Here is a 21,355-nt window from a genome sequence, read left to right as displayed (position 1 = left end):
GAGTCAAAGCTGTGCCTATTATGACAATGTTTGGAGCACCCTTTCTCACTAAGCTTCTTAGGTCTCCTATGGATTTGAAGTGTCACTCCTTCTTTTCTCTGCCTCATTTGGGGCTCTTGTCCCATTTTGTCTTAGCTCGCCATTTTCTTACCCTTCCTTCCTCTCAGCAAATACCCAGAAAAAGCTCACAATCCTGCAGACACACACTTAGCCATAGCTCTGTCTGACTCATATTTAGAACGCTGCTTTTTTTTTTAAGTTTGTGTGTGTGTGTGTGTATGTGTGTGTGTGTGTGTGTGTGTGTGTGTGTGAATGATGGTAAACAAGTGCATATCACAAGCATGCATGTGGAGGTCAGAGACAATTTTTCCAGAGATGCTTCTCACTGTCTACCTTGTTGAGGAAGGGCCTCTCCTATTTCTGCTGCTGTCTTGCATATTCAGGCCAGCTAGCCCAAAAGCTTCTAGGAGATTTTCCAGTCTTTGTCTCACATCTCACTTAAGATGAATACCACAATATCCAGCTTATTTGTGGGTTACAGGGATCCACCAACTCAGGTTGTCAGGCTTTTTTTTTTTTTTTTTTTGGTTTGTTGAGACAGGGTTTCTCTGTATAACAGCCCTGGCTATCCTGGAACTCGCTCTGTAGACCAGACTGGCCTCGAACTCACAGAGATCCTCCTACCTCTGCCTCCCGATTGCTGTGATAAAAGGCGGGCGCCACCACTGCTCAGCTGGTTGTCAGACTTGTATGACTAGTGTTTTTACCCATGGAGCCATCTCCCTGGCCTTAAAATGCTTGTTTCTTGAAAGCAAGGACTTGTGTCAACTGAGGCATTAGTAGGTTATTACATCAAAATGAGGGTAAAGCTGGATCAGATTAGGAAGGGGCTGTAGAGATGGCTCAGTAGTTAAGACCATGTACTGCTTGCTGAGGACCAACAAGTTTAGTTCCCAGCACCCATATTGGATGGCTTACAATCACCTATAACTCTAGCTCCAGGGAATCTGATACCCTTTCTACACTGTGGGCACCTGCACTCATAAGTGCATGCACAACTCACTATGTGAAACAAAATGAATATTTTTTAGGAAGGAAGAAACCAACCCAAACTAGGGAAAGGGCCACAGAGGATAAAGATTTCCGGAAAAAGGCATCTTCCCCAACCCCCAACCCCCACCCAGAGGAAGATTTTCATGAAGGAAGACACTTAGATTTCAGTTTTATCTTCATTTTTCTTTCCTCCCTTGTATCACCCCCTTGCTCCTTCCTACCTCATTTCTGTTTTGTTGTTGTTAATTTGGTTGGTTTTTGGAGACAGGGTTTCATTGTTCAGCCCTGGCTAGTTAATATGCACTGGCTGGCCTAGAACTCATTAGGTAGATCAGGTTTGCCTTTAACTTACAGAGATCTGCCTTCCTTTGCCTCTCAAGTATTGAGATTAGAAGCATGAGTCATCACACTCAGCCCTCTTTCGAAGTTTTGTTTTTTTTTTTTTTTTTGGAGACAGGGTTTCTCTGTGTAGTTTTGTGCCTTTTCTGGAACTCACTGTGTAGACCAGGCTGGCCTCGAACTCACAGAGATCCACCTGACTCTGCCTCCCGAGTGCTGGGATTAAAGGCGTGCACCACCACCGCCCTGCTTCAATTTTTTTTTTTGTTTTTGTTTTTTTGTTTTTTTTTGAGTTGAGGATCGAACCCAGGGCCTTGTGCTTGCTAGGCAAGCGCTCTACCATTGAGCTAAATCCCCAACCCTCTTTCACAGTTTTTTAAGACAGTCTTATTCTCTAGCCTAGGCTGGCTTTGAACTTGTGGTAGTACTGTCTTGGTCTTCCAAAGGCCTAGATTATAGACATGAGCTGCCACACTTTTTTTTTTTTTAATTTTTAATTTTTTAATTTTTTTTTTTTTTGTTATTGTGGTAGGTTAGTTTGTTTGTTAAATTTGTTCATTTTATGTGTCTTGGTGTTTCATCTGCATGTGTATCTGTGTAACTGTCTATGTACCTGGTAACCAGAAGACCAAAAGAGGGCAAAGAATTCCCTGAGACTAGAGTTACAGATAGCTGTAAGCCGTGTTGGTGTTGGAAATACTCTGCAACCACTGAGCCATCTCTCTAGTCTCTGAGACAAGGGCTTATGTAGCCTAGGCTAGTTTCAAGGTTACTATTTTGCTGAGGCTGGCCTTGAGCATGAGGTGTGATTATATTCTCTCCCCTTACCCCAACCCAGCCCCACCCCCAGTTTTTTTTCAAGACAGGGTTTCTCTGTGTTTCCCTGGCTGTCCTGAAACTAGCTCTGTAGACCAGGCTGGCCTTGAACTCAGATATCTACCTACCTCTGCCTCTTGAGTGCTGGGATTAAAGGCATGTGCCACCACCTCCATGCTGTGATTTTATTTGTTTCTTTGATTGCTTGTCCTAAAAATCAGAGTGCATTAAATCAGTGTTTCAGATGGATACTGGATGGATTTTTAGCATGAATATGAGAAACACTTGCTACATTCCTGAACTATGGCCATACTACTAACTCACATCTAAGAACTATCCCTGTTCTTCCTGTGCTGCCTAGTAGTTCTTGAAGATAGTGTCTATAACACCAGCCTCCCAACTCTTGAGTTTCAGACCTAGGTAGTTCTTTTTATTTATTTATTTATTTATTTATTTATTTATTTATTTATTTATTTGGTTTTTCGAGACAGGTAAACTTGGCCATAAAGAAACATCTAATGTTAGGGCTTGCTGTCCCAACTAGCCCTGGATAAATACTTGATGGATATAGATGCCCCTATTGGTACCAGAATGTAGCCAAAGGTGATGGCACAGGCTCAGAAGCCCAAGTTGCCCCCAGCTCCTTGCCTGTCCGCTTGCTTAAGACAAGAGACCCATAAAGCACATTTTCCTTTTGGAAATTCATTCCCCTTCTTTCTCCTTATCCACAATGTGAACGAACCTGATTTTTGATTCCTCTGCTTTCACTTCTAACACACTAGATGAGTTCTTATGGGTGTTTCTGTGCTACAGAACTGTGAGAGAGAAGAGGTTCACCTTCTCAGTAAAGCATGTTTGGTTTAGGAAAGCTGTAACAGCCACATGAACCCCATTGTAAGAGATTGCATAGCCAGCACTCTGCATCCTGAGAGTCCTGAATGCTGACTTCTGTTGTCACCTTTTATATTTGACAGGGATATAAAGTTGACTTCTTCACTTCATATTTTATATGTAAAACGGGAAGAACAATCTCATTTCATGGAATTCTTAAAAAAAAAAAAAAGGCTGACTAGTTTCTATGTATTCTTCAAATAGTAATTGTATCCAGTTGATTCACAATCACTTGTTTTCATTGTTGTATACCTGCATATACACAAAGACTCCCCCTGCATTTTACTGGCTATGGGGTATTCTTCCTTCAGCTTACTTTTGCAATGTCCTTAATCTTGTGTAGACTTCCTTCTGGCTGCAGTCTCTTCCCTCCCAGCTCCTTCCTCACTCCTCTGGGGTTTTACACTCTTCACTGCCTATACAGGATGAGTCATCCTTTCCTTCCTTCCTTCAGGGAGCTCTTTGCTCCTGGACAGGCTGCAGCAGGAGAGACATCAGACTGATGGGACAGCTGTGGACTGAGTGTAGGTGGGTTATTATATGAAGCATGGCCCTAACCAGAAACTGAGGCCTGAAGTTCAAGGTTAGCTTTATATTCATGTCCTCTGAGAAGCTTTTTATGCTTTTAAAGCCCACTAGGTATTTATGCTTCCCACAGATGGAATTTCTTGGTCACATTACAGTTTCTTGTTCAGTACTTAAACACCCTTCCTTCTTCAACCCTTACTGCTGTAGGAATCACACCAGGTATCCATCACAATGGCGCTCTGCTGAGACTGTGTTCATACCCAGGGTCTCACTGTGGGTGGTCATTCCTCTTTGGGCCTGATTAGAGTGTCTTTCATTTGCAGAGTGGTTTCTTTTCACTTGGTTTGATGTTGATCAATGATCAGAAACTCCACAGGCTGGGCTTTTTTAAAGACTCGAAAGTGATGCTTGTTTTCAGTGCTGTAATGATTGATTCTGAGCTAAGGGATGATCAAAATGCAGATTAGTGGGACTGGAGAGAAGGCTCAGGGGTTAAGAACATTGACTGCTCTTCCTGAGGACCCAGGTTCTATTTTTAAAACCTATGTCAGCTCACAACTATCTCTAACTCCAATTCTGGGAGATCTGATGCTCTAGGATCGATCCTACCTGCATGTGGGACACATAAGCTCACACAACCACACACACACACACACATATTCATAAAAAATAAGAGGTAAATAATGAAATAGAGATGAGGAGAAAAATTGCCTTTCTTTCATTTAGAAGTTTTGGTGGTTGTTGTTGTGGTTTTGTTTGTTTGTTTGTTTGTTTTGACATAGGGTTTCTCTGTGTAGCCCTGGCTATCTTGGAACTTGCTCTGTAGCCCAGGCTGGCCTCAAACTCACGGAGATCCACCTGCCTCCGCCTCCGAGTGCTGAGATTAAAGGCGTGTGCCACCACTGTCTGGCATGAACTTGTGCTTTTTCATGTGAAAGGCTGTTGTCACCTTCTGACCTTTTGTCTTTCCCATGCATAGAAATTCATTGAATTTGAAGATGCCTTGGAGCAAGAGAAGAAAGAACTCCAGATCCAGGTAGAACATTATGAGTTTCAGACACGTCAGCTGGAGCTAAAGGCCAAAAACTATGCAGATCAGAGTAAGTGGCTAGCAGGAGCCTTGCGTTGGGACTGCATGTATATTTTAAAACTGGCCTTGGGTGGAATTCACAAGTGTTGATTAAAGGGGGTGGGTGCCTAAGGTTACCTTGTTTGCATTTCACCCTGATTCTCAAGTGTTGCTTCTGTCTCATGGCACACCTGTATTTCCATAATCAGCCTCAAGTCCTTTGTGGAAATAGTCTTTGTGGCACAGCACACTTTTGCTTTACTGTGTAATCTCAACACACTCAACACTCATACCCTCAGTTCTCCTGTGGTTCTGGGGAACCAAGCACTATGGCCTTGAGCCCTGGCTGATCTTTGTAAAGCTAAAGATTGCTGTACTGATAGAGCCACTGTCTGAGTGACAGTTCCTAAGGGACCTATAGGTTTGCTTCTGTTTGCAAATACTAGCCACCTGCCTGCTGCTCATCTCAAACCTTGAACCTTAGCATAATAGCCTCTAAGCCTCAGTATCATAGTAGGTCAGGATCAACTGTTAAGCCAGGGTTTTCCCCTTTCCCAAACTCCGGTCAGAAGTATCTACAGGAAAGGTGAAAGGGTGCTTTTAAAAATTAAAAACTATAAAAACAATTATTTTAACTTCTAAAGTTGCATTTAAGGGACTGGAGATTAATTATTAAGATTGTATACTGCTCTTCTAGAGAACCTGATTTGGTTCCCCGCACCCACATTAGGCAGCTTACAACTGCCTGTAACTCAAGTTCAAGGAAGTTTGGATGTTCCTAACCTCCTCAGGCACTTGCACTAATGTGTACAACCCTCCCATTCCACTCCTACATGTACATGATTTAAAATAATAAAAGTAAATCCTTACAACTATACTTAAACTATAGTATTACAGCTATCCATTAAGTGGTTTTTTTCCTTTGAGACAGAGTTTCTCTGCATAGCCCTGGCTATCCTAGAACTCACTCTGTAGACCAGGCTGACCTCAAACTCAGAGATCTGCCTGCCTCTGCTGGGATTAAAGGCGTGTGTCATCACACCTGGCTTCAATATTTTTTATAATTCAATATTTCAATGATTAAAACATGTTTGCCACTTTATTTGGTTACTTTGAGAAACAGCTACCTTCATTTCTCTGCGAAAATAAAATTGAATTGGGGGAGAGAAAAAAACCGGCTTAATAGGTTGGGTTTGACCTATTCCAAGGCTGAGACTTAGAGGTTACTGTACTAGACTAACACCCTGCTAGGGATCAGAGTCTAAGTGTGAGCAGTGGGCAGGCTGCTTCTCTACATGCTAGTATCTGCAAACAGCAAGTAAACCTAAAGGCCTGTTTTGGTCATGTACAATAAACCATATATATATACAGGTGCTGTGACTTTCCTTTTGATTGGAGTGTTTCACATGTGAAAACTTATTGGCTCTTTTTTTTTTTTTTTTTTACTTATTTTTATGATTGTTTATATTTTGCCTATATAAATGTCTCTGTGAGGGTGTCAAATCCCCTGGAGCAGGAATTACAGACAGTTGTGGGTGCTGGGAATTGAACCTGGGTCCTCTGGAAGAGCTGACAGTACTCTTAACCACTGAGCCATCTTTCCAGCCCCGGCTCTTTTCTTAGAAAGGAAAAAATGCCAACTGAGATTAGTAGGTAGTGATTCTCCAGGCCAGCATGAGGCCTGAGGGCCAAATGGAAGCTGTCAACCAGATAGTAGCTGCACAGACATCCAAGCAAGGGCCCACAGGAAGGTCTTGGAGTCTAATACTGGTTCCTTCCAGAAACACATATAGACAGACAGATACAGAGACAGGCTGAGTTTGAACACAGCCTGACATGGGTAGACCTTTTGCTTCTTGGGCAGCCACTTAAATGTATGCTGTTTTAGTTAGTGTAATAACTTGCCAGTGTCTGTAAGTCATGTATATAAGTCACATATGTTCTGTGCCAGTATGTAAGTCATGTGTAGGTTGGGTACTGGTATCTATAAGTTACATGTGCAATACTAGGTACTAGACTCTTCTAAGTTATGGGCTTTGGATATTGGTGTCTCTGTTGGATGCTGGTGTCCCTAGGTCATATGTGTTGGGTTCTGATGTCCCTGGGCCCCATATGCATTGGGTGCTGATATTCTTGGGCTTCATGTGTGATGTGTACTGGTGTCCCTGGGTGCTAGTGTCTATGGGTCTAGTGTGTATTGGGTCCTAGATCCTATTTGTTGTTGGGTGCTGGTGTCCATGATTTGGACTCCTTCAAGAAAAAATGAAGCTGACTTTGCCTATATGCTGAACTTCAGAAAGAGGTCCCCACACTAGTATTGATTTACAGATGCAGGATGCGCAGCAGTAGCCTTCACAGATACCACCTGGCAGCCCATTCCCAGGTCACAGAATGCAGTGTAGTCTGAAATGAGATGTGGAGCCATGTAGTTTGTTAAGTTAATTTAGAAAAGACATCAGGAGGCCAGGAGAAAGTGATGATGGAAGCCGGTGAGGGACCATACTACCCAAGGTCCAGGACACACAAGTTTCACATGTCCTGCCTTGTTTTAGCCATATTCATCACTTAATGGCTACAGAGGCAGAAGTACAGAGCAAGGCACACAGGGATAGTGGCATGTTGACTACACTAGGAAGACCCAGGGACAAGTTTCCTGGCCAGTGTTGCCAGTTATCTTATCAGTCAGTTGTATTTTTTAGATAGGTACATGCCACAGAAGAGGGGACCATTCAGGTTGTCACCAGTTTTTGTTAGCAACCTAGAGAAAACAAGTTCAGCATTGATGTGTGTATGGAATGCTGCTGTTCATTTCATCATACACTTCTGAGTTCTGTCAGTCTTTAACATGACTCAGATTACTTATTGACTTGAGTTTTGTTTCTTTTTATGAGTTTCTCACTTCTTTTGTTTTAAAAAAGACTTATTTATGTATTCATTTGTTTTAGGGGTATTGGGGATGGAACCCAGGGCTTTGTTCATCATACTAGGCAAGTAGTTTACCACTGAGTTCTCACTTCCAACTACTCTTGGCACATGCTGTGAGTTTTGCTTATGTTTTGGAAACTTCTGACTATCCTAAGCAGATGATTTTGTAAGTTCTACCCATCCTGATTTCCTTTACAGTAGGATGAGCATTCTCACATGTGCAGCACATACTACATGCCACTTAATCTTGACCAGCCAATCATATTCTACATCTAGGACTCTTACCGAGAGCAAAGCACCCTTTCTGAGTACAAAGTGCTGCCCTGCTGTACCATGTGCCAGAGTTTGGTTACAGTTCAGAGGACATGTACTAAGCTATACAGAGTGGACTGCAGCTGACACAGTGGTTGTATTTTCCAGTTTCCCGATTGGAGGAACGGGAATCTGAGATGAAGAAGGAGTACAATGCTCTACACCAGCGGCACACAGAGGTAGGTGCTAATGGACACCCTTCTGGGATGAGAGTAGGTTTAACTGCTAAAGCTGCACTTAGCATTGGCTACTAATCTTTCATCACTTCTTCTAAAGCCTTTGTTGTTTGGTAAAAAGCTGTCTACTCTTGTTCCCTAAATGAGCTGTTTTATTAAAGCACAGCACTTCTGAACTATAGTATTGGGAGTTCATGGGTGACTTTAACAGGGATCCCCTCTTGACAGATGATCCAGACCTACGTGGAACACATTGAAAGATCCAAGATGCAGCAAGTTGGGAGTAGCGGCCAGACAGAAAGCAGCCTGCCAGGGCGGAGGTAGGTGGGCTGAGTGGGCAGGACCTAGTGGGCAGGAAGAGGGAGTGTCAGGGACATGGGCGGGAATGTGCATCAAGGTGGACATAGCTTCTGCTGTAACTGCAGGCTTTGCCTTCTTCTGAGTCCCCTGTCTGTGCCTGAAGTTCAGGAAGATTGTATACAGTCTGTCCTTGCTCTTTATGGATTCTGATTTTGCAAATTTTCCTACTTATTAAAATATATTTGAAAACTTGCCAGTCAGTGCTCACATTGCTTTCATAGCTATTTGCATACTGTGGGGTGTGGGGTTTGAGCCAAAGGATGGGCTCTTGACCAAGATTTAACTCAGTGGTGCTCTAATATCCTGCCTGAACCCCTATATAGATGCCAGTGGGAGGGACTGGGAAGATCTGTACAGCCTCCTTTCAGAAGTAAAGAGAGGCCTTGATCTGATAATGTGACTTCGAAGCAATGAGGGCGTCAAACAGTCACCCAGCACTTTTCACCTTACTTTCTTATGTATCCTGAAGTATATGTATCATCTGGTAGAGTCAATCCAGATGCATTATGGGATCTAAAACTTAGATCTACATAAAATATGTACATATTCCCCTTGGGGCAGTAGCTTAGTGTTCTTCATCTATGCTCTAAAACAGGCATGTCTAGCCTTTGGCCCATAGACATTTGGCCCATAGACAAATTGCATAGAATGCAGCCCAACACATTTGTAGATGACAACATCATATAGTAATGCCAGTGCTCTAGAACGTACTATTCTTAATCAACTTTTTTAGGAGAAGAATGATGGGCCACTTTGCTCAGTCCCTGTCTCTGCACTTCATGTAGGGTAGGATGATGTCCTTCTTCCCCCAGGTCCCTGTTAGGCCCAAGTTCAGGATTTAGTGCTAAACATGGATTCTTTACACTTTCTGTGTCTGAGTCTGGAGATCTATAGAGCAAGCATCAGAGTTCTCATCCAGGGCATCCCCAGTTTGAGAGTTGAGTGATTAGAGACGACATTAGTCAAGTGTAGGAGGGGCAGGAGCCAGAACCACACGTTGAACCAGGCATCACCCTATTGCTCTGTTGTCCCAAGTTCCTGCAGCTGAACCTTTTGAAGCCAAGTCCAGACTGGAGAAAGCCTCCAGTCACTTCACAATAAGCCTGCATTCTCCTCCTCTTGCTTGCCTATATACATTATATCTACACATGAGAAGGTTCAAGACATAGAGCTAATCAACCACTTTCTGAGTGACCGGCAAAGCTGTCCTCTTTAGCATGCCAGAATTTTTGATGTGAAAATAAGAATGCATTTAATCAGATCTTGTACACCTGAAGAAGGTAGGGAGGGGCTGAGTGTGTGTTCTCTGACATGGTGCTGCTACTTCTAGCAGAAGGTAGAGTCTGCAATATTTACAGTCAGTTCTGATCTATAGACAGGGTACAAGCAGTTTGAATAGATCCCAAGTACTAAGAATTAGTGAGACAGTATGGATGAAATTTTGGTGATATACAACCTGACAGTTTATTGTTGCTGAAAAGTAGAAGTGTTGAACTTCATACTGTCAGTTGCTGGCCCAGGAAAACTCCTTCCTTGCAAACTATGACACTTTCACATTGTGCCCTCAGAAAATTTCCAGTTTACCAGGTTGACCTTATAATCAGTGATCTTTAAGGGAACAGAGATGGTATCTGAGTTTGCTGGAGGGGTTGGGAGGTTTGGCATGTTTGTTTCTGGCTGTAGCATTCCAGAACCTTCTTGCCAGCATGTCCTTCAGGAGAACACCTTGGAGCCAGGCATGATTGCTCAAGTCTGTATTCTGAGCACTTCAGAGTTGAGGCAGGAGGAAAGCCCATGTTAAAGGCCAGCTAGGATTACATACTAAGTTCCTGGGTAGCTTAGGCCACAGAGTAAAACACTGTCTTAAAAAACAAAAAGAGAATTGCTTGGCAGCTTTATGATTGAAAATGTGGGGGAATCATGCCCAATGTATCACAGGAAGCTGGGCAACATGACTTAGACCCGGGATTGCAGACTGGACTTACCCAGCATCTTATGTCACAGGTGGGTACTCCAGGTCCTGTGGCTCTGTAGAAATAGATCCTGTGAGCTCAGCCAAAACTAAAGCTGGGCTGTTTGGAAAGCCATGTAGGCAGCAAAGCTGACCTCTGAGAACTGTGATCATCACCATGGGCCAGGTTAGGTTACCTGTTTTTCCTTTGGAAAAGAGACACCACAGCTTGAGGCAGCTTGGGCTTTGCTATGTGTATCTACTTGGTGAAGGAATAGAGGCCTGTCCAGGAAGTTGTTACCAAGGTATTCTGTGGGACCCATAGCTTTGAGTAGTCTACATTAGCTGGGTATCTAGAGCCTTTACTTCTACCCCTGGCTTCTCTCTCATAACCAGGTTTTTGTCTTCATTTCTGGCAACCAGGCTGTGGGAAGCATGTTTCCTACCTGAGAGGAGTTTAGCACCCTTTGGCTGGTGCTGCTTCCTGTCCTTTTTTCCCTAAAAGAACCAGCATGCCCTTGACATGCTTTATGAGAAGGTGATCTGTGAATCTCTTTTGTCTGTGGCCGTCTTATGTTCTCTGGGCAGCACAGGACCTTTGGTGCCAAGAATAAGACTAACAAGCATAGTGAGTGGCTGGCTAGGAGAAGGCTTTGTTCATGCCTTCTAGAAACAAAAGAAGCCTTCATGGCCTTTTCTGTTGTTTGACAAATGGGATTCTCCAACCTGACAAGGAAGAGTGTGGGATGTCTTGCTCACTGAGGTCAAACCCTTAGGTGCTTGGTCTGATCTCCCCATTGAGCTCCCCAAGGCCAAGGTATAAGCAACCCTGTTGCCTTTGTCTCCTAAACCCATTGCTAACCTTCCATAAGAGTCTCCACAGCATAGGAAAATGATGCTTATTACCAGGTTTGTGGAGACGAGTGGGTGGGTGGGGTGCACTGATGCTCACCTCTGGGCTCTTCCCACCATCTTGGCCATTAAAAGTGACACTAAAAGTTCCTCAACCCATAGACTCCATTCTACCTGTCATTAGTAAGTAGTTAAACTAATCTGTCTCCCATGATCTAAACCCCAGTCAGGAACAAGGTAGCACAGAACCCCAAGCATGGTCAGCAACTATCTTGACCTAGAGTAGTGGGCTAGTTGAGGTAGAGAAAGAACCCTTCCTCCATCCCAAGTGTGTGCACTATCACAGCAGGGAACAATACTTCAGCATTGCCAAAGCTCTGTCCTTGCACTGAGGTGGAAGGATGCTTTGTGTCCTTTGGGTCAGATGTTTAACTTGCTCCCCTCTGAGCTCAGAATCTTCCAGTTCCTCACAGGGACTTTATAAAGCCTCCTGAATTTGAGTTGCTGGCCACTTGTGATGCATGTGGCCTTTTCCTGCACTCCTGGCATGGTTTTCAGAGTCTGTCTGTGTGGAATGAACTCAGTGGAATCTCAAACACTTGCTGGTTCTGAGCCATTGCTGCAGATGTGGGTGGGAGCCTGTATGTCTCTTTTCTATGTGCACATGTGTGCTAGATATTTGTGATAAGCCCTGTGTTCATCCACCTGCTGCTACCTTATCAGTAGGTCACATCCTAGGGTCTTTTGTCAAAACCATAAAGATCTGTACCCCATGTGTCTATTCCTGTAGATACTGTGTATAGCTGTTTGTGTAGGGGGGGGGACACCTGGGTCCAGACATCTCACCATTATCATGCATGTGATTTCCCTGTGAACACATGCATAGATATTGCCAGTTTGACCTTTATTCTCTAATGTGGTCTTCTTGTCCTGCCCTCTGTGCTGTTGCTGCTGTGTGCTGACCATTGTGTCTGTTGCTGCTTGCAGTCCTCGCCAGTCGTGGAGGAAAAGGTAAAAGCCTGCTGGTCTTTGTCCACTGCAGTGCTAAGGTCATTATGAGGTTGGGGTTGTCTGGAGGAAGAATTAGGACAGTGATTACTTTGATTGAAATCACGGGGTTTTTTGATGAATTTCTTCAGCTATATAGTCATAAGATTGAGGAAGTACATACAAACTTGATGGATACCTCAGCATAGCCACACAGTACTTGACAGAGCAGGATTTCCCTGAGTTTCTGAGGTTCCAGGTGACCCCACACTCAAGAGATGTCTGCCCTTATCACAGATGAAATCATGCCATTGACTCTAGCCTCTGAGAGCAGTATGTGGCTGAAGTTTCAACTTTCCGACTTGGGAGATGGTAGGCCAGTAGAAACATCTCAAGCTGTGGATTTAATCATCTGCAGTGTATGTGTTATTCCATCCTTTGAGACAAGAGCCACCTCCCCTGTTCTCATCCTGGAACTAGGAACACGTTATATTCTCACCCAGGATCACAAGTAAGAAGAGTACTTAATGGGGTCAGAGCGAGGCCCATGGGGGCCACAATATGGTTAGGGAGGTTGGAAGACTGCTAGAACAGACAGGGCTAATGAGCTCCTGCTCTGGTCCCTGGCTGTTCTGGCTTTCTCAGTGGTCCAGAGACTTGGCACTGGTGGGTATTGTCACACACTTGTGGGCTGAGCTGGGGAGGTTCAAGTAGATAAACTCTCCAGCTCACTTGGGCTCAGCATCTGAATTCTTTCCACTTAATGCTAATAAGCCCAGCATGCCCTGTGTGAAGGAATCATACGTGCCAAACATTGCAGAGTGCCTTCCGATGCCTTAGCCCTGAGCATTCCTCCCCTGCCCCGACCCATAGTCTTCACATGTAGCGCCCAGCCTCTTTGGTTCTAGCCTTTCCATGACAAGCCAAAAAGACAGCAAAGTCAAGTCCCAGCAAGTGATAGGAGTCTCCTTACTGCAGAAGACAGTGTTATTTGGGGCAGGACAGACTAACTGCCCAGTCTCTACCAAGAGACCCCTGCCCAGACTCAACACTCACGGTAAACAGCCAGCCACAGGCAGTTTCTGAGTGTGCTCCTGCCCTCAGCCTTCCTCTTCGCCCTGGCATTCTTCATGCAGTAAGGAGAAGACACACATTTTCTGCCTTCAGAGTATGTGTTGCTAGCCTCTGGACATGGCTCCTTGAGACCCCAGAGAAAGATACCTCCCCTCTCCTGTCTCTAGGTACTGAACACTCAGTGTCAGAAGCTATGGCATGAGCAGACTAATGCTTGACCTGAATAGCTTTGAGCAGTTTAGACAGACAGCCCTGGGAGTGTGGTGTTGCCTAGACCTGTGTGTGGCCAAACCTGCTTGATTGGCAGTCTCTGACAGGATGGCTTTGGACTCTCTCCTCACTATTGTTTACTATTTACAACTCATGGAGAATCTTGGGGGTGAACATCAAGCTTTGCTCTTCACTTTTAGTTTACCAGATTTCCTGGATCTGGACCTGCCTTCTGTGAGCTATGATGGCTGGGTAGATCTGCACATAGAAACCATGTCCTGTTAAGGCACTTCACAATGAGAAGCTCTGTGAAGGGACTGTGAGGAGATGGTTCAGTGGGGGCTCAGATCCCCAAAGCTTGCTGGCCAGTTAGGCTAGCCAGTGACAAGGTAGGAGGGCTGGAGAGATGGCTCAGCAGTTAAGAGCACTGGCTATTTTTCCAGAAGACCCAGGTTCCAGAAGGCACCCACGTGGCAGCAATTCCCAGGCAGCAATTTCCAGGATCCACATGGCAGCTCACAACTGCAATTCCAGGATCCAAAACCCTCACACAGACATACATACAGGCAAAACACCAATAAAATAAAAATAAATTAAAAAAAAATTAAAGGTGGAGACCTATACACAAAAGCCCTATGAAGCCCCAGAGAACTGATTGTTGAAGGGAGAATAAAGGTCTTGGGACTGCAGAGATAGCTCAGCAGTTAACAGCACTCACTGCTCTTCTAAAGGACCTGAGTTCAGTTCCTAGCTCATGCATCAGGCAGCTCACAACAGCCTATACCTTTAGGTATAGGGAGTCTGACACTCCCTTCAGGACTCAGCTGACACCTGGACTCACATTCACATACCCACACACTACACAAATATATACAGAATTTTAAAATAATAAATATTGGAAAAGCTCTTGTTGGTATTTAGGATTGTTAGCTCTGTTTCTATTTAAAATTTAAATAGGGAATCTGGAGAGATGGCTGATGGGTTAAGAGTGCTGACTGCTCTTCTAGAGGATGTGGGTTTCATTCCCAGCATCCACATGGTAGCTCACAACCATCTATAACTCTAGTTCCATGGAATCCAATGCCTTCTTCTGGCATCCATTGCACTAGGTATGCATGTGCACAGATGTACATGCAGGCAAAATCAACCCTACACACATAATTTTTGGTTTTTTGAAACAGGGTTTCTTTGACAGACAGAACACCACCACTGCCCAGCAAAATAATTTTAAAAAAATTAAATTAAACTAAATAAAAAATGTTAAAGTACAGCCAGGCAGTGGTGGTGCACATCTTTAATCCCAGCACTCGAGAGGCAGAGGCAGGCAGATCTCTGTGAGTTCGAGGTCAGCCTGGTCTACACATCAAGTTCCAGGACAGGCTCCAGTGCCACATAGAGAAGAAACCCTGTCTCAAAAAACCAAAAAAAAAGAAAAGAAAAGAAAAGTTAGAGTGTGATGGAAGGGAAAAATACACGAGTCCTAATTAACGAACAGTTTTCAAATGTGTGGAAATGATACTTAGTGCCTGAGTTTTGGGATGCCACTTTAGGCATTGCCGTCCATCAGACAGTATCTCTGTGCTAAGAAATGTACTTTGGTTCTCTCGTAGCACCATCTAACCATCCACTCCTGTACTTATCTCCCTCCCACTGCAGCAGGAAGGAGCGTCCCACCTCTCTGAATGTCTTCCCCCTGGCTGACGGCATGGTACGTGCACAGATGGGGGGCAAGCTCGTGCCTGCGGGGGACCAGTGGCACCTGAGTGACCTCGGCCAGCTGCAGTCCAGCTCCAGCTACCAGGTTTTGTAGCCGTGGGTGTAGTGAGGGTCCCTAAACTACTGGTATCCTGTGTCCATTCAGGGGACTTCAGTCTTTTCTATTTTCCCTGAGTTAGTCCATCATCCCTGACATAAGACAAGGACAGAGAAACAGCTGGAGTGTCAGGAGGCGTGAGCTTCCTGTTCTCTTTGACCTCACACTATCACCTGTGATCCACGCTAGTCCCCTTGGTTTCTCAGGCCATTCTGCAGCCAAGGAACCCATGTCTATTAAGGTTGAACTTAACTACAACAGACCATACCCCCAGATACATGCCTTCCTCTGACTAGAAGTCTAGCCAGGATGCATGGCACTCCAGAGACTTTACGGCAGTCAGTATCTTAGAGTCAGAAGCTTCTGCTAGGAGGAGGCATAAATATGAGAGAGCTTTTTGCCTGGACTGTTTTCTACTTGTCTGGTCATAGTTCCTCAGCCACAAGTTGAGAAGGCAGATACTATCACCTGCAGGTATGTACCCCAAACATGGAGCCCAGAAAAGGCCAGGTTATTCATCAGGGCCCCAGGTCCTTTTCTGTGCAAGGGGTCTGTGTGCTTAGACTACCTGGAAGGTAGCTACAACATTACCAGGTAAGGGAGACTGCCTTCCCGGGGTGGCGGAGGTGGCCCTGGGTCTGGTGTAAAGATTCCTACAGAGGGAACTGGGCGACTTATACTCTTGGGCCTCTGAACTTGGTGGATGTGGAATCCAGAACCTCTGAAATTTCCTGCTGTTCTTGGCTTACTATTCTTCTGCCTGTGTCCAGCTTGCCTGCAAGGGCTGTTGTGTGCTGCTGGCTGTCAGAAGTGACCCACTGCTTCTACTCTTGTTTTAGGCAATGAGTAGATCTTTGAGACAGAGGTGCTGGTGCCATGTCTCACTGTCCTGTCAGTGTGTGTGCCCTGAGAAGAAGACAGCAAGACCCATAAGAACTCTGCTATCCCTGGTCATCTAGACATGGCCTTGCCATTATGCCAGCTTTTCATGCTCAGTCACTTGCTCACGCACTGTCCCTGTGGGAAGGCTTCCCCTTAAGCATTTGGAGAAGCTATAAGAAGGCCATAGAAGCTTTTGCCTGATCCATCCTGCCTCCAGGCACCCACTCAGGGCCATGCTTTACCAGCTTTTCTTCTTACCATGTCTTTTTTGTCTCTACTATTTTGTTCTTCTCTTAAACCATAATGTTTTATGTTTTAGTTTGTTGAATGTTTTATTTGATTTTTCTTATTTTTAAAAGTAATTACATTAAGTTCTTTTTATTTCATGCTCCAGATTTTAAGGTTTTTCTAATTTCTTAATTTTTGTTTGTTTTTTGTTTTGTTTTTTGTTTTTATATACTGTAGTGTTTTAACCAAACAGTTGTGGCTACTCATGGTGAGGAATGACCGCTAAGAGTGTGGGTTCTTTGCAATACATTTGGAGGTCACTGCTCCCCGTTGATGTTTAGGAGGTTGAGAGGTTTGCCCTAGGTAAGTGGTGGCCAGGGGGGTGTATCCCCAGGGTAAGTGTGGCCCTGTAGGATAACAGAGTTGGGGCACCGGGGAGGCATAGCCCAAGGGCAAATGCCCCCATTTTTACAATAGGCAGAAATGGACATTGAGGAAGGAGGTCTGGAAATGAGTGGGACTCATACCCTAGCTTCTTCCTGGCCTGCTTGGAGTTTGTTTTTTGCCCTTTACTTGGTGGCAGCAGCAGAGGTCTACATCTGGAAGGCATCTGGATGACTTAGAAGAGGGGCAGGCACAAGTCTTTTCAGAGCTACGTCTTAAAGGCTCCATGTGAACCATGCTCACCTCTTTTGGCACTCACAAGGATGTAAAGAAGAAAAATGTTTCTCCCTTGTCATATTGGGCAGAAGCTGGATCCAGATACAGATCTAGAATTTTGTTACAAAGTCATTTCCAAGGTGACCAGACTACATGCTGGTGTTAGGGTCCTCGCCTCAGCATTGCTTGCTAGGACTGAATTGTGTTTGGCTGTGGGCCATCCTGGTCCTTGTAGGATACAGAGCAGCATCCTTGGCCTTCACTAACATGATGCTGGGAGTGCTAATGAACTGTGACAAGAGAGCAGTCCTTTGCCAAGCATCCCTACACAATTGCTTGTATAGAAATAAAGCAGCTTGGTAGATAAAGCCAGAACCTTGTCCTTACTGTATCCAGCACTGAGAGACTCATGCTAGGGCCTGGCAGTGACCTAGTGAATTGAGCAAAGGCACCCACAGAACCAGCTCTGACTTATGAGACCCAGGTGTGCACTGGTTAGTTCATACCCCTCTGCATTTACCCAGCTCTGTACAGAGCCATTCTATATACTTCCCTTTCCTCACTACACAATGGTGAACATCTCCCCAACAGAACACTCTTCTGAAGACATGCCCTCTCTCTGGAAGACAAGACTCTAGAACCCAGTACAGTGCATACCTGAGATGTTTAGTCATCATCCTTGGCCTTCCCAACAGAGAAACAAAGAAAGAGATCTTAAGGCCAGCTGCTTCCTGGAATGACCAGGGCACCTACTCAGCCCCATGTCATATACATTCATCAATATTAGTTAATAGAGGAATGTTTAGGGACAATTTTTATTGAAATTGTGTAATATTTTTATCAGGAGCATAAGAAAAAAATGACTTTTGTTTCAGTTAAAGTGCCTTTGCACTTAAGTGGTTTTTTTTTTTTTTTTTTTCCCTCACAAGATTTGTAAGGTTAGCAGCTGGCCTCTGTTAGAGCCTAAGTTTCCTCTAGAACAGCATTGTTGTTCAAGGCTAAACTTGGGTTCAGCTGATGTGTGAGATAAGCACTCATGATCTGCTTAGTGGAGGTCCCAGCCACAGAGTCAGAGTAACAGTGTGGCTCTCTCTACCACTGTCCTCAGCCAGGGCTGAACATTCCTGTCCTAGAAATAGTAATAGGCAGTAGTAGTAAAGTAGCTTAGTGTACAGCACAACCTGGCCACCCAGTGCCGGGTGGCAACTTTCTTATCCCTAGGTAGAGCCTTTTGCCCTATGCTAGTTAGCCATTGGTTTCTGACGAGCGCACAGCTGCAAAGGTCACCCACTCTATCTTCCACCGTGTCCTCTGTGTAGCATCACATCATCACTCATGATTGTGCTGGGCTGTCCTATGGCAGGTGTCAACTGAAAGTTCTATCCTGTGAGGTTGTGGCTGCTTCTGGAAAATTGAGGCAGCTGTGAGTGAGCATCATTGTTCAGGAGTAACTAGGTCAAAAGGAGACCCCTACCTCAGCAGGTGGGCACAGTGTTGTTTGGTTGTAGCCATGTAACAGAGAAGCAGAGCCGTGGGTCTCAGCAACCACTATCCACAGCACCATGGCCTACTGTGATGTTCTTCCTCCTTCCTCTGTTTGGCTCTAGTGCCCAAATGATGAGATGTCTGAGTCAGGTCAGTCTTCAGCAGCTGCAACACCCAGTACCACAGGTACCAAATCCAACACACCCACGTCCTCCGTGCCCTCAGCAGCAGTCACGCCACTCAATGAGAGCCTACAGGCCCTGGGGGACTATGGTACTGTCACAAAGAATAACAAGCGGGCTCGAGAGAAGCGCAACAGCCGTAACATGGAGGTCCAGGTGACCCAGGAGATGCGGAATGTCAGCATTGGTATGTAGTCCCTCCGGTGCACTGCCTGTGGAGTGTGCCACCAGACATCCCATCCCTGGGGGAAGGTCACATACCTGCTGCTGCTCACTACCTTCTTTGCTGCCCACACCTGGGAAGTGTTTCTTCCTCTTTGGGTTTTAGCTTGAAGAAATATAATAGCTAAGGCCTCTATAGCAAGTGCCACAGGTAGACACTTGAAATAGCTGTCCTAGAAGTAGGATGACCAGGAAGACACAGCCAGGCCTAGTCTCTCCAGAGGTCCTTCTTCCTGGACTTACAAAGGGCCACCTCCCTGTGTCCTCATGAGGTCTGTGCTTTGATCTCGTAGGGACCCCAATTGAGTGAGGTGAGCCATATATATGGCCTCCTTTTACTTTGATCACTTCCTTTAAGACCAGAGTCCAGGCTGAGCATGGTGGTCCACACCTATAATCCCATCTCTTGGGAGGTAGAGGAAGGAGGATCAGGAGTTCAAAACTAGCCTAGGGTATATGATACTCTGTCTCAAAAATAAAATAAATAAATATTAAAAGACCCAGTTTCTAACAGGCGGTGGTGGTGCACTTCTTTGATCCCAGTACTCAGGAGAGGCAGATGAATCTTTTGAGTTCAAAGATGGCCAGGGCTACACAGAGAAACCCTGTCTGGAAAAACAAAACGGAGAAAGACCCAGTTTCTAAATGATGTCACACGGCAGGGAGTGGGATCTACCCTCAGCAGTGCATGTCTCTTTGTTATGGGCCCTCTTCCATAGACTCCCATAGTACTGGAATCTTCATCTACCTGGCCAGTATGAGGAGAACCCTTTTTTGACAGTCATGTCTAGAAGAAACTAGTGTGAATTCTATAGATGCAGGCCTAGGTAGCCTTTATGAATAAGACAGAGTTTTAGGCTGTCCCCTGACACCAGATTTCCTATGTTCTGTACTAGGTATGGGTAGCAGTGATGAGTGGTCTGATGTTCAGGACATTATCGACTCCACCCCAGAGCTGGATGTGTGTCCGGAAACCCGTCTGGACCGCACAGGAAGCAGGTGCTCACTCAACCAGGCTCTGGATGAGGAATTCAGTATGCCTTTGGGGGTGGGGATGAGGCATCGTCATACCCCAGTCATGTCTGTACCCGCAGTGCAGGGTTGTCATTGAACAGGTATATTGGTCAGCTTCCTATCCCTGTGACAAAGCAGTGAGGTCAGGACAGGCAGGGCTATTACACAGAGGAACCCTTTCGGGGGGGTGTGTGTGTTGATTTTTGACTCACAGCTTCAAAAGTTTCAGGGCTTTAGCCTTTGGGCCTGTGGTAACATAGTATTGATGAAGGAAGAATGTGGTGAGAGGAGCCTATGACATAGAGGAAGGGCTAAGGTCTACTAGTACCTTGGAATGCATACCCTCTGTGATCTCCTTTCCTCCCACTAAGCCCCACTTCCTAAGGTTGCACTATAGGCTTTTAGTATCTGGGCTCAGTTGCAGACCCTAACACAAGCTTTTAGGGTTGTTGTCAGGTGGTACGGCAGTGAGGTTCCTAACTGTTCTTTCTGTATGTATCCCAACAGCCCGACCCAGGGAATCGTAAACAAAGCTTTTGGCATCAACACTGACTCCCTGTATCATGAACTATCTACAGCAGGGTCTGAGGTCATCGGGGATGTGGATGAGGGAGCTGACCTACTAGGTAAACACAGCCTATCACCTAAGACTCTGACTTTTGTTTTTTAATTTACGATGAAGGGAAAGTTTTGTGTTTTTTTCCTCCTTTGGGCTGAGGACTTTTATTTTATAATCTTACTAAGGTAAATTTTTCATTCTATGAATGTCCCCTAAAGTCTCCAGTTTATAGTTTTAAATTTATCCAGAGTTATACTGCTGGCATTTGGTTCCCCTGAATGTCTTGTAGGCAGCTGAGTGCTAGGAGTAGGGCCCACACTCTGGGAAATGCTCGAGATGTTGGGCTGCAGTTCCAGCACACACCCATAGCAGCCATTCCTGGATGGCTCCAGAGCCACCCCTCTGTGTGCTGGGGAAAGGGACAGTCCTCTCACATAGGCCTCCACATCCACTTCTAAGCAGAATAGGACCCTGCTGCTGCTGCTTCTCATTGCTCCACAGGGAGCAGCAGCTCTGGCTAGGGCTGCCACCTCATAGTCAGGTAGTGAAGGGTGGAAGTTCAGATACATGGGGCACAGAGAATGGTCTTTGAGGTACCTGTGACAGCCAGTTCATGAGCTTATGTAGCTGGCACTGTGGCCACACAGTCAGGGTGATGGTATTTGTTCTGGGGAAGTGAGCATCAGAGTCCTGTTCTGCTGCAACAAAGACATATCCTTCCATGTGTGTTGCTGTGCATCTCTCACTCTGCTGTCATTTCTGTGGGA

The 21,355-nt window shown here is 45.2% G+C and overlaps 1 protein-coding gene across 16 annotated transcripts in view; it reads left to right on the top strand.

Annotated features, from left to right (window-relative positions):
- The window catches only part of Mapk8ip3 (mitogen-activated protein kinase 8 interacting protein 3), a 41,774-nt gene that overhangs the window by 5,935 nt on the left and 14,484 nt on the right, over nucleotides 1-21,355 (top strand). For 4 of the 16 annotated variants that reach the window (XM_036197863.1, XM_036197859.1, XM_036197862.1 and 1 more), the window contains exons 2-9: nucleotides 4,607-4,727; nucleotides 8,042-8,112; nucleotides 8,338-8,429; nucleotides 12,260-12,283; nucleotides 15,200-15,344; nucleotides 18,734-18,980; nucleotides 19,912-20,014; nucleotides 20,537-20,655. In XM_036197863.1, the coding sequence (XP_036053756.1) occupies nucleotides 4,607-4,727; nucleotides 8,042-8,112; nucleotides 8,338-8,429; nucleotides 12,260-12,283; nucleotides 15,200-15,344; nucleotides 18,734-18,980; nucleotides 19,912-20,014; nucleotides 20,537-20,655 (922 nt within the window). Of the gene's footprint in view, nucleotides 1-4,606; nucleotides 4,728-8,041; nucleotides 8,113-8,337; nucleotides 8,430-12,259; nucleotides 12,284-15,199; nucleotides 15,345-16,678; nucleotides 16,830-18,733; nucleotides 18,981-19,911; nucleotides 20,015-20,536; nucleotides 20,656-21,355 lie in introns of those variants that run through there. The other 12 variants (XM_036197865.1, XM_036197860.1, XM_036197873.1 and 9 more) reach the window with 8 other exon arrangements.

Source organism: Onychomys torridus, chromosome 8 (assembly GCF_903995425.1).
Source record: "Onychomys torridus chromosome 8, mOncTor1.1, whole genome shotgun sequence".
Taxonomy (NCBI): Eukaryota; Metazoa; Chordata; class Mammalia; order Rodentia; family Cricetidae; genus Onychomys; species Onychomys torridus.
Note: the sequence above shows the minus strand (reverse complement) of the source record. Positions and strands in the feature narration are given on the sequence as shown.